The sequence below is a fragment of the Myodes glareolus genome, chromosome 11, assembly GCF_982192425.1.
Source record: "Myodes glareolus chromosome 11, mMyoGla1.1, whole genome shotgun sequence".
In the NCBI taxonomy this organism is placed as follows: Eukaryota; Metazoa; Chordata; class Mammalia; order Rodentia; family Cricetidae; genus Myodes; species Myodes glareolus.
In genome coordinates, this window is record NC_142036.1 from 71977476 (window position 1) to 71989965 (window position 12490).

At 43.6% G+C, this 12490-nt stretch overlaps 1 protein-coding gene across 1 annotated transcript; it reads left to right on the forward strand.

Moving 5' to 3' along the window:
* The first annotated feature begins 4141 nt into the window (after window positions 1–4141).
* Dtd2 (D-aminoacyl-tRNA deacylase 2) lies at window positions 4142–12030 on the forward strand. The gene is made up of 3 exons (XM_048415763.3): window positions 4142–4259; window positions 6836–6905; window positions 11199–12030. Exons 1-3 carry the CDS (start codon window positions 4149–4151, stop codon window positions 11522–11524), a joined length of 507 nt encoding a protein of 168 aa, XP_048271720.3. The 5' UTR covers window positions 4142–4148; the 3' UTR covers window positions 11525–12030.
* The last annotated feature ends 460 nt before the right edge of the window (window positions 12031–12490 follow it).

Below are 12490 nucleotides of genomic sequence, written 5' to 3' on the forward strand. Positions count from 1 at the left end.
AGGCCTCTGGCCTCGGGCACACCTTCGATACTGCACCCACACAGAAACTCCGCTGATATCCCGCCGTTGCCCCAAGTCATGTAGACTATGGCTTATAGAACCAGTCCCTTCATGCACTCCAGCAGGTCATAGATGGGGTGGTTGTTGGCGTGTGCCAGGTCAAAACCTTGTATGTATAGTTGAGTTGATAAGTCTGGGCTGCTGGAACCACTCCCCACGGGTAAGTGACAGGATCAGCTCGCTGGTGGGGGGGGGGGGGGGGCGGGGGGGAGCAGACAGCGCTCCTCAGGCCAGTGAGGAGTGGGGCCAGCTCAGAGAGGCCCTTGTACTTCAACTCATGGTTTGCATGGGCTCCTGGAGTAACATGGGCAACAGACATCAACACAGACCCCAGCTGCGACAGGACTACGGACACACACATGGCCAGCAGTGTCAATTTGGCCCCGGATGTCTCCGTGGACTTGGGTGGCAACCTATGCCTCTCCAATCAGCACGGGCCCAGCAGCAGCATGGTCCTTGGATTCCAAAACGGTGGTAGTAGAGAACCCCAGTAATCCTGTGGCCCCCCAATGGCAGCAGGAGTCAGAGACCCTGACTGCGGTAGAGTCACAGACCCGACATAGTCCCCGCCAACCTTGGCCCATGTCAGCACAGGCCACCCCTATCTGCGTGGCATATGGCCTCAGAACCCGAGGCAGAGGCAGGCAGATCTCTGTGAGTTCGAGACCAGCCTAGTCTAGAGCGTGAGTTCCAGGGCAGGTTCCAAAGCTACACAGAGAAACCCTGTCTCAAAAAACAAAACAAACAAATAAAAAACTTAAAACATTGCTACATGCGGTATCAGAATTCCGGTCAAAAACTACCAAATGTGGATTTACTGTGGATTTACTTGTGTAATTTAATTTTCTCAACTCGTATTTTTTCGCTTTGTTCACATTTTACTCTCCTATTGCACGCACATCCTACTTTCATGAGTTCTTTGTGAGAACAGTTTTCATAAAATAAAACCCAGAGAAAATGCTTTTCTTTACTGCCTACTCTTTACTGCCCTCTGCAGGCAGGAGGAAAGAATACAAGGATAGATGTTTACTAACATTCTCAGCCCAAGAGAGCCTCAACCAATGGGAAACTTAAAAATAATTGGTGATTTTTTTTTGAGACACCAACCATTAACAAACAAAAACTATCCACAGAAATGGATTCCTATTGTTCCTTGTTGTGCAAAAACGCCTGGGAACCACACACGCTGTTGGCAATAGTTCTCTATGTCTCCTACACTCACACACAAACGGACACCCAGGTCTTCACTTAGCCCGGATCACAGCTTGGGTCGCTATAGCAATGTTCCTTTTGATTTTTTAAAAATGGAGTCCGAATGACAGAATACACAGTCCATAGCAACAGTGACATACAGGTGCAGGCACAAGCACTTCAACTTGTGAACGTTACACAAACAAGTGGCACCCAACGTGGCAGCCCCTGTGGCCCCGCCATTAGAGATAATGTGAGGGTTTTTTCCCCATTTTCTTTTTAATAAAAGTGTAAGGGAGGCTGCAAGATAACCAGCCAACAGGCGGCTTCAGTTTGTGTACAAAAGACCACTGATTATGCATGGATTACTTTCTCCAGTCACACCACTTTGTATGGGCAGCGACACTGCCAGTGACGTCATCTTCTAAAACAACAGGCATGAATATATTGTGCCAACTGAGCCCAAATCAATGACCTGAGTAATGCAATCAGGGTAACACTATTATTTCCCCCTGCTAAACCCTCCACGTCTGTGAAAAACAAATGCTAATCCTATGCACATTCGAGGAATAGATTTCGTGGGAAAGAAAACCAAGACCTGTTTACTTTTATTTACATTCTAATAAGTGCTTAAAGAAAATGGATCACAGAATCTGATGTCATTGTGCACAGCCAGAATTGTCTGCATCAGAATCTGTTGTAGGATTGTGTGAGGATCAAGTTCAGTAACTGGTGAACAATCACCTCCGAGAATATTCTTACCAAGGATAGTTTCTAAAGAATTGCTCTCCTCCATCCAAAAAGAGATTCCTCATGCCTGGTACTGAGGGTTTAATGAGTCTGTGGTATTCACTAAAGTACAAGTATGCACTTATATGTATTGTGTATAATTTTAGGCAAATGCAAAATAATAAGATCAGAGTAGTCCAAGAAATTCCAAAACAACATAAACTATTGTGGCCATAGATACCTCTCAAAGGCTGAAGGTAAGTCCCTAATGCTGAAGACACTGTACACTTAAGATACAAGACTCAGACTTTTCAAGCCGTATCTAACATGAAAGCCTCCTTTCTATGGTCTTACTTCCGTACTACTAGAAAATCCTATGCAAGCTGCCAAAGAGGAGGTGGGGGACAATTAACAGTCCAACCCAGCAGTGACACCTGTGACCACCATGACCAGAACAGCAGGATATGCACAAAGGTGCAATAAATGGCACTCCCAAGTCTGTCGTAATCAACAGCTGTCTAATTGAACTTCAGATCCACTCAACAAGAAGGAAATAATTCCTGGTACTTAGAACCTAGCCAGCTTCTCCGGGAGTAGTGAGGTCTAAGGTCATAGGTCTTAGAAGAGAGCCTACTACATACCACTTTGCCAGAGCAACATGATTGCAAACCTTATCTCTATACTTACAGGTATGTGTGACTATTACCGCTCATTGTAGAAGCCTCTCTTTACAGCAAATGGGAACCGACACAGAAAGCCACAACTGGGCACAGTGCAGGCACCAAAGGATTGTGGGAAGCTCAATGGCTACATCTACATCACATCGTATCTATATCATAGATGCCTCTGCATCTTTAGCTCCAGGAACTTTTTAGAAGAGGGAGCAGAAAGATTGCAGGAGTCAGAATACCCGGATGTCTTCTGTGAGACACCCTTTTATAGAAATAACTGCATAAGTGAAGCCTGAACAAAGGCTACTTGACATTTTAGCAGACTCCACCCCTAGGTCAAGAACTACAGAGAGCTAATGACTACAGAGAGAGAATTAACATCTCCTAGGAATGAGCCCCCTAACTGGTCACCCAATACAAAGGGATCAGTTCTGAAACCGTATTCGCAAGACGAGAACAGACTCAGCAGGCAGTATTCGTATATTTGTGCATACATATATATGTGACTACAACGGCTGAAAAAAAGAGGCTATTAGTGTAAGTGGGAGGAAGCAGAAGGAGATGGAGGGAGCAGACTCAGGAGGGATTGGGGGAGAAAAATGATGTAATTATATTTTAATTAAAATGTATAAAAATAAATGAAAATTTAAGAAATAATGAAGAATTGGTCTCCAAAAGTGCATTCCCATAGCTTGTTAACACCCTTCTGCAACTATGGAATCAGAATGTTTTGTAGCATTTCTGATACAGGAGACAGCACTGCTTTATTGAATGGGCAAGGCATATTTTTGAGAGATTTCTAGCTCTAGTTAAATAATTTTCAACCTTCCTAATGATGCGACCGTTTAACACTGTTCTTTGTGTTGTGGAGGCACCAATCCTAAAATTATTTTCGTTGCTACTTCCTAACTGTAATGTAGTTACTGTTATGAATCATAATGTGAATTTCTGCTTTCTAATAGTCTTAGGTGACCACTGTGAAAGGCTTTAATTCTGTCGCTGATTTCACTCGTTGTCTTTATAATGAGCACAGAATGAACTTAACTCTGACATACATCTTCTCAACATCTAGAAACCTAAGCTTTCTCAAGTGAAAAATGTTTCTTCAAAACATTTGAACCTGAGTCCAAGGGAGTGGGGGAGGAGTGCACACCTGTAATCCCAGCAATTCGGAGGAGTCAGGAGTTCAAGGTAAGCTACGGGCTACCCTTACCAACCTCAGCTCCAGGAGACTCTACCCCCAAAAACAAACCAAAATCAAGATATCCTAGGACGCGATTAAGAAAAAAAAAAAAAAAAAAAAAAAAAAAAAAAAAAAAAAAGTCTTTCTAAACACAACCCCTTTCGCTTATCAGGGGAATTCCGGTTAGGGACCCGCTGTGGATCAACTGCACAGCCGGGACATACTAGTGCCCGGCAGAGGCCCCGCCCTCCTGGGGCGGAGCCACGAGTGACGGGCAGAGCCTGCGCTGAGCATGCGCAGTGCGGAGCCGAGCCATGGCGGACGGCAGCAGTACTGTGCATGCCCGTGCGCTCCTGCAGCAGTGCCTGCACGCGCATCTACAAGTGCGCCCGGCCGACGGGGACGCCGCGGCGCAGTGGGTGGAGGTAATGCCCGGCCCTCCCCTCACTGTGGTGCTGGTCTTTCTCTCAGCTCTCGTGGGAGAAAGAGTGTCCCTTTCCGTCTGCTCACCCTAGTGGGCGGCCTAGTTGTCACTTTGGAGTGGCTCCTGGTGGCCTGTGCTCCACTGGCGCTCTAGCCTCCCCACCTGAGGATGTTCCTTCTGCCTTATATCTATCTTAAGTGTTGGGGGTCACAGCGTAAGCCGCCTCGCCGAACTGGACTCAGAATTTTTAGAGAATCTCATTCATCTCCACTAAATTAGACTTCATATCGAGCATTCTTTAACATAGATCTGTCATCGTGAACTTAAACCAAGTGTATGTGGGTGACCTTAAACCAAGCATTAAAATCTCTAATATCACCGGGTGTGGTGGCAGCATTGTCTTTAATCCCCGCACTCAAGAGGCAGAGGTAGTTCAAAGCCATCCAGGTCTTCGTACCGACTTTCCAGCCAGCCAGGACTACGCGGAGAAAAGCCTCCTTTAAGTAAATGAATAATAAATCATTCAATCTTCCAGTATCTTCGCTATCTCCCTTTTCTCAAATTCTTTTTCTTCCGCATTTGTGTTCGGGCTTTTCCTTGAGGTTTTGAAAATGTATTCATATCTAAAAAAAAATACCTGTTTTAATTGTTGCCGTTTGGTGTGATAAATTCCAAATTCAGTCATTTAGAGTCCATTCTTTGTCATTTTTGTTTTCCCCACATTTCCTGAGGCAGAATCGCATTTTATTGCAGCCTTCCAAACTGTCCTTTTGTGTTTTTAAAATTTAAAAGGTGTTTCAAAGGCTTTTCCTCCCCTCCCACACATCAGAGAGCTGAGCAGTAGCTAGTCTTCCTGGACTCTGGTCTATTAGCAAGTGAATTTTTTTAAAATAGCATTTTGTTTGAAAAGTTACCTAGACTTAGTTTTATTCGTGTAGACTTGTCTGTCCCAGAGAGTGTTTTCCTCCCTGGGAATTGAACGTTTTAAAGCCACAGTGGGAATTACCTACTTTCCAGTGTATTGTAATGTATACCAAAGAAACTTCAGGGGAAATCATTTTTTTTTTTTACTTGAAGAGAAGGATTTTTAGGTCGCAAATTAAGATCTAGTATTGAAATTCAAAGAAAATAACACACGGAGGTAGTGATTGCTGTGATCGGGAAGCAGGTGTTTCTGGTCATAACTAGGTACTTGATTCCGGCATCCAGGTACCAGATGTGACTGTGCGGAAGACTTGGGCTCAAGATTCTGTTGGTGGAGAGACTTCTGATATAGATACCTGTGTTGCCCTTGCCAGCCCCATAGCCATAGATGTGACTGGAGGGTCTCACCTATTGCTCCAGAAGTACAATTGTCCTTTTTAAAAAATGCCTGCTGGGCTGTGGAAATGGCTCTTCAGTTGAGAACAAGTGCTGCTCTTGAATAGGACCAGAGTTCAGTTCTCACACACATGCTGGCTCACTGCGACCTGTAACTCCAGCCCCATGGGATCTGATGGTCCCCTCTAGACTTGACAGGCATCTGCCACTGTACACAGACACACACATACACCTGCACACACAGAATTAAAGTAAAATATTTTCCCGGGTAATTCAAGTATGAATGCAGAGCTATATTTACACAGAAAACCATTCAGGTCAACAGAGCCAGAAAGATATAGTTAAATGTTAATGCCAGTAGCTCTTAAATTGGATCCCAATCGTGTATGAAGCATGCAAAATGCTTTGGCAGCTAAAATGTGAAATAAACTGTGCCTCTGCCTTTAAATTTATTTTTATATAACATTTGATAAACACCTGTGTCATCCTTACTGTGAACTCAGCACTGTGTAAGTAGTGTGCAATTATTAACTCTTTTCATCTTTGTGGCTGCTCCTGAATCAAGTGAGGTACCTGGAGTCACACAGATTAACATGGAATCACAGCCCCAGCGATTCCGTCAACCGTAGCGTCAAAGTCACTTAGCGCCGCTTTTATTTTCTTGTAGTCTGTCTTACAGAAACTAGTAAAAAATACCCAAGTCATTACACACAATGAATAAGTGTATATTCCTGATGACAACCGACCTTTTCATATAAAATTATTGGCACAAATGTAATTTTCAAGGCCTAATCATTGGATTTACTGAAGGCGCTGGCCACAGTGACAGAAAAAGCAGTCTCCTGGAGTTTGTAGAAATCTGGAATACTGCTCTCTTTAAATAAACGACTTATTTAAAGGGGAAAATAAAGAGGGGCATCAAAAGACATCCGTGAGCCTGCCCGTAGTCACCAGCCCTGTGTGGTACAAGCGAAACGCACTTGGTGTTGGATAGGTCAGCCCGCAAGCAGACTGTTCTTGTCAGCCTCGCCTGGTGTGGAGGGGGCCAGCTGAAAGCTCCGCCAAAAAAAATAATCATGGTGATTAAAACTCAAGAAAGACTTTGGTTTCCCATAATTTATTTAGAATTCAAAATGATTTTTATTTTTCTCTCTTGGCTTTTAACCCCCCACGCTTGGAAACACTGTGAAATGTCCCCCTTCACCGTTTCTCTGTAGCCGCCTGCCTAATGTAGATTCTTGTGGTGATTCCTCACAGATCCAGAGAGGCCTGGTGATCTATGTGTGCTTCTTCAAGGGGGCGGAAAAAGAGCTTCTTCCCAAGATGGGTATGTGTTTTCTCTCTTCTCCCGTTAAGGGGGTGTGGGGTGTCGGGTTCATATTCCTTATGATGTAGGACAAATAAAGGTGCGAAGATGAGGTCGTCAGTGAGCGTATGAGCAAAATTGAACGCCACTGTGCTGGCTTTGGTGGGACTTTGTTTTGGTTTGAGGGGCTTGGGGTTGAGCCTCGGATGTGTACCCTCCAAGCAAGTGCTCTGCCGCTGACCTATAACCTCAGCTGAGAAGCATAACTTACCTTATTTTAACTTTTTTGGTTTGTTTTGCAGTAGTGCTCGGGATTGCAGTCAGGGCCTAGAGCATGTTAAGAACGTGGAACCTGTTCTACCACTGCACGAAGGCCTTTTTAGCAATTAACATCCAAACAAGAACATTTTGAATTTTAAAAAAAAATGCCATAATGAGACCTAATTTTTTGTAAACTAGTTTTTTTTTTTTTTCTTAAAAATCTTAAATCGAGGTCTTGACAATTTACCCAGCCGACCTTCAGTTCCTTCTGCATCCCAGGTCCCAGGAGGGCATCGAATGTGCAGTCTGTCTGCCACGCCTCTGGGGTAATTGCAGGCCCCGCTCCAGGAGCATGGGGTGGGTGGGTGGTTGGTTCTTTCTCTTCTTTTTTAAATATGTATTGCTGTTTTGCCTGCATGTATATCTACCACATACATGCATGATGCCCTCAGAGGCCAGAAGAGGGCATCAGATCCCCTGGAACCCGCATAACAGGGGATTGCGAGCTGCATGTGGCTGCTGGGACTGGAACCCGGGTTCCCTGGAAGAGCAGCAGGTGCTCATAACTACTGAGCCATCTCTGCAGCCCCCAAGAGGCATGGTCCTAAATTGTGCTGGTGTATTAATTATATTGCTTATTGTAAAATTTAAAGAATGTCCGTGTACACATGGTGGAACTCTTTGAAAATATCACAGTATTGCAGGTGGTTGTAGACTGATTTAGAAGATAGACACATAACCCTGTATGCAGAACATGCTTCTGCCCAGAGCACGGAAGGTTCTGCGAGCAGGATTGCCACAGAGTTCAAGCAAATGCTGTGTTGCTTTCTTTACCACGCCCCACAACTGTGTGTATGTGTTAATATTTACCTTACAGAATGACAGGTTCTGTAGATGTGTATCATGTATTTTGAGCTTATTTACTTCCCGGTACCCTTTCTTGTCCCCCTCATTCCCCATGGCCCCGTTTCTCTCCCCATCAGATAAGAGCATCCCTAATAGGGGCAGTAGGTGACAGTGTATGTACAACGTGTGTGTCCAGTCAAATCCAGACAACTCAACCTTATGTCATTGATGTAGGAGAAGTTACGGCAACCATTTATGTAGGCTTTTGTGTCAATATATAAATATAGTTCTCCTGGTTCTTGAACCAAACTTAGTGTCATCACAGCCACACTTCCTCTGAGGGTAGAGAAAACAGAGTAAATGCTCAGGGATCACAAAGCATTGACTTGGCTGCTGCAGCTTTCCAGAATCCTGTACACTCCATACCCTGATGTTCCTTGTGATAGATAACTCCACGGGTTCAGATGGACTGGAGCATGTCACACGCTGTTACAAGGCAGTATTTGGTTCAAAAGTTATACTCAGAATAAAACCTGAAATAATGGAACTATTCCTAAGATTGGGGATAGTTTATATGCTCCTTATTGGTAAAATATGGCACATATTAGTCAGTAATTAGTAATTTAAGCTGAGCACAGTAGCATGTGCTCAGAGGTACAGCGCAGAGGTACAGAGGGCTGAGACCGGAGGATCCCTTGATCCTGGGGTTGGAGGACAGCCTGAACAAGAGAGCTGGCCATGTCACCAAAGGAAAAACAATATAAAAGATAGTTAAAGTTTACAGAAGTTAATCTAGACAAGATCAGAATACTGAAAATGGAACTCGTGGGCAGATATCCTGTTGACAACACCTTAGCCAAAAAGTCAAACTAAGGAAACTTTACACTGCTATATCAAATTTGCTTGGCAACTTTGTCAAGGCATGAAAACAGATGGGGCTGGAAGGGAGTAACTAATAGTCTGAAATCTGGATCTGGGGGTAAGGAGCCTTTGATGACTTCAGAGAAGCAGATGAAGCTCCTGTGCAGAAGTAATTTCTCAGGTCCTGACGTGGAGGTGTCGAGCATTCTACTCGCTTGCCTAAAACTGGTATTTTACCTTGGTCGTCTTCGTTGGCCAAAGGAATGCAGTAAGATGCTTCAAATACAAAAATAAAATGCTGGTCATTTGTACCCAGGCAGTGGTAGTACACTCCTTTAATCCCAGCACTGGTGGATCTCTGGGTTTGAGGCCAGCCTGGTCTGCAGTGGGAGTCCCAGGACAGCCAGGACTGTTACACAGAGAAATCCTGACTTGAAGAAACAAAACAAACAAAACGATTGACTTTGCAAAGTTGTCTTATGATGTCTTAATCATAATGAGGTAAAGTAAGCCCACCAAACCCAAGCTGCATTGTTTTATGGTGACTAAAGCTAGGTTTCTATCTTTGTCTTTGAGTTCCCTCTAAACACATGTGTAAGGCTTTTGAAAACAAAGAGGACACCTTTAAGTCTTTTAGTAAATTGTTTAACAAACCAACGTATATTGAGCAATTAGTTTGTACATCTCTCTAGTCCATAAGTTAGCTGGTGTGATGAGGTTCTCTTAAAGTCCACCTCATACTTACTCATGGATCAGACTTTCATGGACATAACTGGTTATGTCCATAGCTAACATAGAAGTGTATAGACCCTTTCTCAGTTCATCTTCTGTAAAAAAGTAGGTTGGGGATCTGTCAAAGCTTGATTTCCTCTCTGTGTCACTGGGGAATCTAATAACCCATCTTATATCCTTAAAGTTTCTAACATACTATTAATATTGTCTCATTTCTGTGTGTCTTTGTGCTGTATTTATTTGTACATACAGACATGTGAGTTCTCAGTTACAGCCAGTAGAGGGAGGTGTGTGAAAGTATAATAAAAAATGATATTGCTGCTCACTGCCTGTTAACCCAGACTTGTTGACTCAGTCTGCCAAAGCCTGAGGCCTGGCTGGCCTAAGTAGTAATGTTGGTTGCAGTGACGTGTTCTGGGAGTTCCTGTTCTCCTGAGATGTAGTCAGCAGGGCCGCTGGCTGTAAGGCAGAGACCTTCCACACAAAGAATACAAAGGTGTTTAAAGAGAGATGTTAGCTAATTGAGAAGTGGTAGGACTTGCAGCAGAAGTTAGGAATTGACTGGTTTTACCGTGATTTGTAGAGTAGGATCATAACCAAGTCCTTACTGATGGTGGCTACAGAGTGTGTAGAGGTGAAATCAACCAGACCAGAAAACATGCCTTAAATAAGTCTCTGTATCCCAGGCTGGGCTGGAGCTCAGAGATTGGTCTGCCTGAGGTGAAAGGCAGGTCCTACCGCCGTGCCTGATGCTGAAAGTATGCCTTTCAGAGCCTGGTTTGAGGACAGGAGTGTGAGGCTTTCAGAATTGCTTTACTACTTGTTCTGTTCTCTTTTTTTTTTTTTTTTTTTTTTGACTTTCGAGACAGGGTTTCTCTGTGTAATAGCCTGCATGTATATCTGTGTATCACATGTGTGCATTGCCTGCAGAGACCAGAATAGTGCATTGGATACTGGAGTCAGGGACAGTTGTTCGCTGCCATGTAGATGCTGGGAACCAAATCTCAGCCCTCTGGGAGAATAGTCGGAGCTTTTAACAACCAAGTCTTTTTTCCAGCCTCCCTTGTATACATATACACATCCAGATACACATACACATTTATGCTGCCAGTAGCTCTGTATTTTTGTTTACTTTTTCATTTGTAATAATGAATTTGCATTTGCATTTCCCTAATAGGCCTTATTTATAAAATGTTAGTCCTTGTTAATATTGCCTTAAATTGTGAAATCATCTAGTTTATAATGAAATTGAACCAGTGGGTATTTGCTTATAAAACAAAAGGATCAGAGAAACAAACATTGACGTGTTCCCCAGAGACAGCATTACTCGAGGTTCTAGTGTACAGTAGACCTTCGTGGATGAACTGTGTGAGATAGCTTGATTGTTGGGTCAGATTTGAAGCACCTTGGTATTTTTTTGTATGAAATTCAGAATTTTCTGGGGTGTATGTATGCACGCTAGGGCTGTGCCATTTAGTGTAGCCCTTTTAAACCTATAGAGACTGGGTTTTAAAACTAGGTTTTAAATATGAAACTTGGTAACCAAGTAAAAGATTGGTGATTTTCTTCATGTTTGTTTTTCACTTCAAATGTTTTACCTTCTTTCCTGCCCAGTTAATACGCTGTTAAATGTGAAATTAAGTGAAACAGAAAACGGCAAGCATGTCTCTATCCTGGATCTGCCCGGCGACGTTCTCATCATCCCTCAAGCCACCCTCGGGGGCAGGGTGAAAGGAAAAAACATGCAGTATCACGCTAACTCCGGGAAGGAGGAAGGCCTGGAACTATATTCCCAGTTCGTGAGTCTGTGTGAGAAAGCCTTGGCCGCCAACAGCAAGTGTGCCGAAGCGGGGGTTGCAGTGGCGCACGGCACTTACGGGAACAGACAAGTGTTAAAGCTGGACACCAATGGACCATACACGCACCTAATTGAGTTTTGAAAGATTCTTTCCACAACTGCTTCCTGGTATAATAGGACCAGACTGTTTTGTCCCCTTCGTCTTGAAGGCACAGATCTGCAACATGTTTAGGCAAGAAAATCCTGGATCCAAGGTGGACATAGCAGCCCATTCCTTTAATCCCATCCCAACGCTCAGGAGGCAGAAGCAGGCAGATTTCTGTCACTTGGAGGCCATCCTGGTCTACCTAGCCAGTCAAGGACAGCCTGTCTCAAAAAAATAAAGAAACTGGGAAAATAAATGAGTCATTTGTAAAAGGCAGCACTGGTTTTTGCAAACCCCTCCACCTTGACTTTAAAATACGTTTTTAAGATTGGAAACTGTGGCATAGCGATGACTCGATAGTGAAGAGGCTGCCACTCTCCTAGAGGCCCTGGACTCCACACCCAGCATGAGGGGTCCTGGTCTGCACCTGCAGCTCTGGGGGATCGGAGGGCTCTCAGGTGCACAAGCATACACATAAACAAAAATAAAGATAAATATCAAAAGCTTTAAGATTTTTATTTTTAAATTGAAAATTAAATATTTCTAATGACCAGACTTAGATATCTGAGGAAGCCGCTGGACTCTTCCTGGTGTCTTAGACGTCCCTTGGCCTATTCTGACATTTTAAATTCCTCTTGCACACATGCCCGAAATCCCTTTTTATAGCTTTCCTGTACTGTTCTATTTTGAAACTTGAGAATCAGTAACTTGAGCTCATTATCCTTAACTTCTGCTTTATTGATTCACCACAATGCAGTTGTTGAAATGTGATAAACTATTCATAAGCTTAGAAGCCCCAATTTTTTCTTAAACCTCCTCAAGGACATGCGCATGTCTTTCAAAAAGATTACATTACTTACTTTAAATCATTTTGGTTTTATGCCTGTGTAAAATGCTGACTCACAGCCCTAAATGGAGCTCAAGAATTCGCCTTACAAAAACTGCCTGAGGTACTTGTGGAGA

What these genes read in the sequence shown, in the direction of transcription:
- Dtd2 (XM_048415763.3), top strand. Translation starts at nt 4,149, where the DNA reads ATGGCGGACGGCAGCAGTACTGTGCATGCCCGTGCGCTCCTGCAGCAG. An exon ending in CCGCGGCGCAGTGGGTGGAG is followed by an intron (nt 4,260 to 6,835) that starts GTAATGCCCGGC and finishes GATTCCTCACAG; the next exon opens with ATCCAGAGAGGCCTGGTGAT. An exon ending in AGAGCTTCTTCCCAAGATGG is followed by an intron (nt 6,906 to 11,198) that starts GTATGTGTTTTC and finishes TTTCCTGCCCAG; the next exon opens with TTAATACGCTGTTAAATGTG.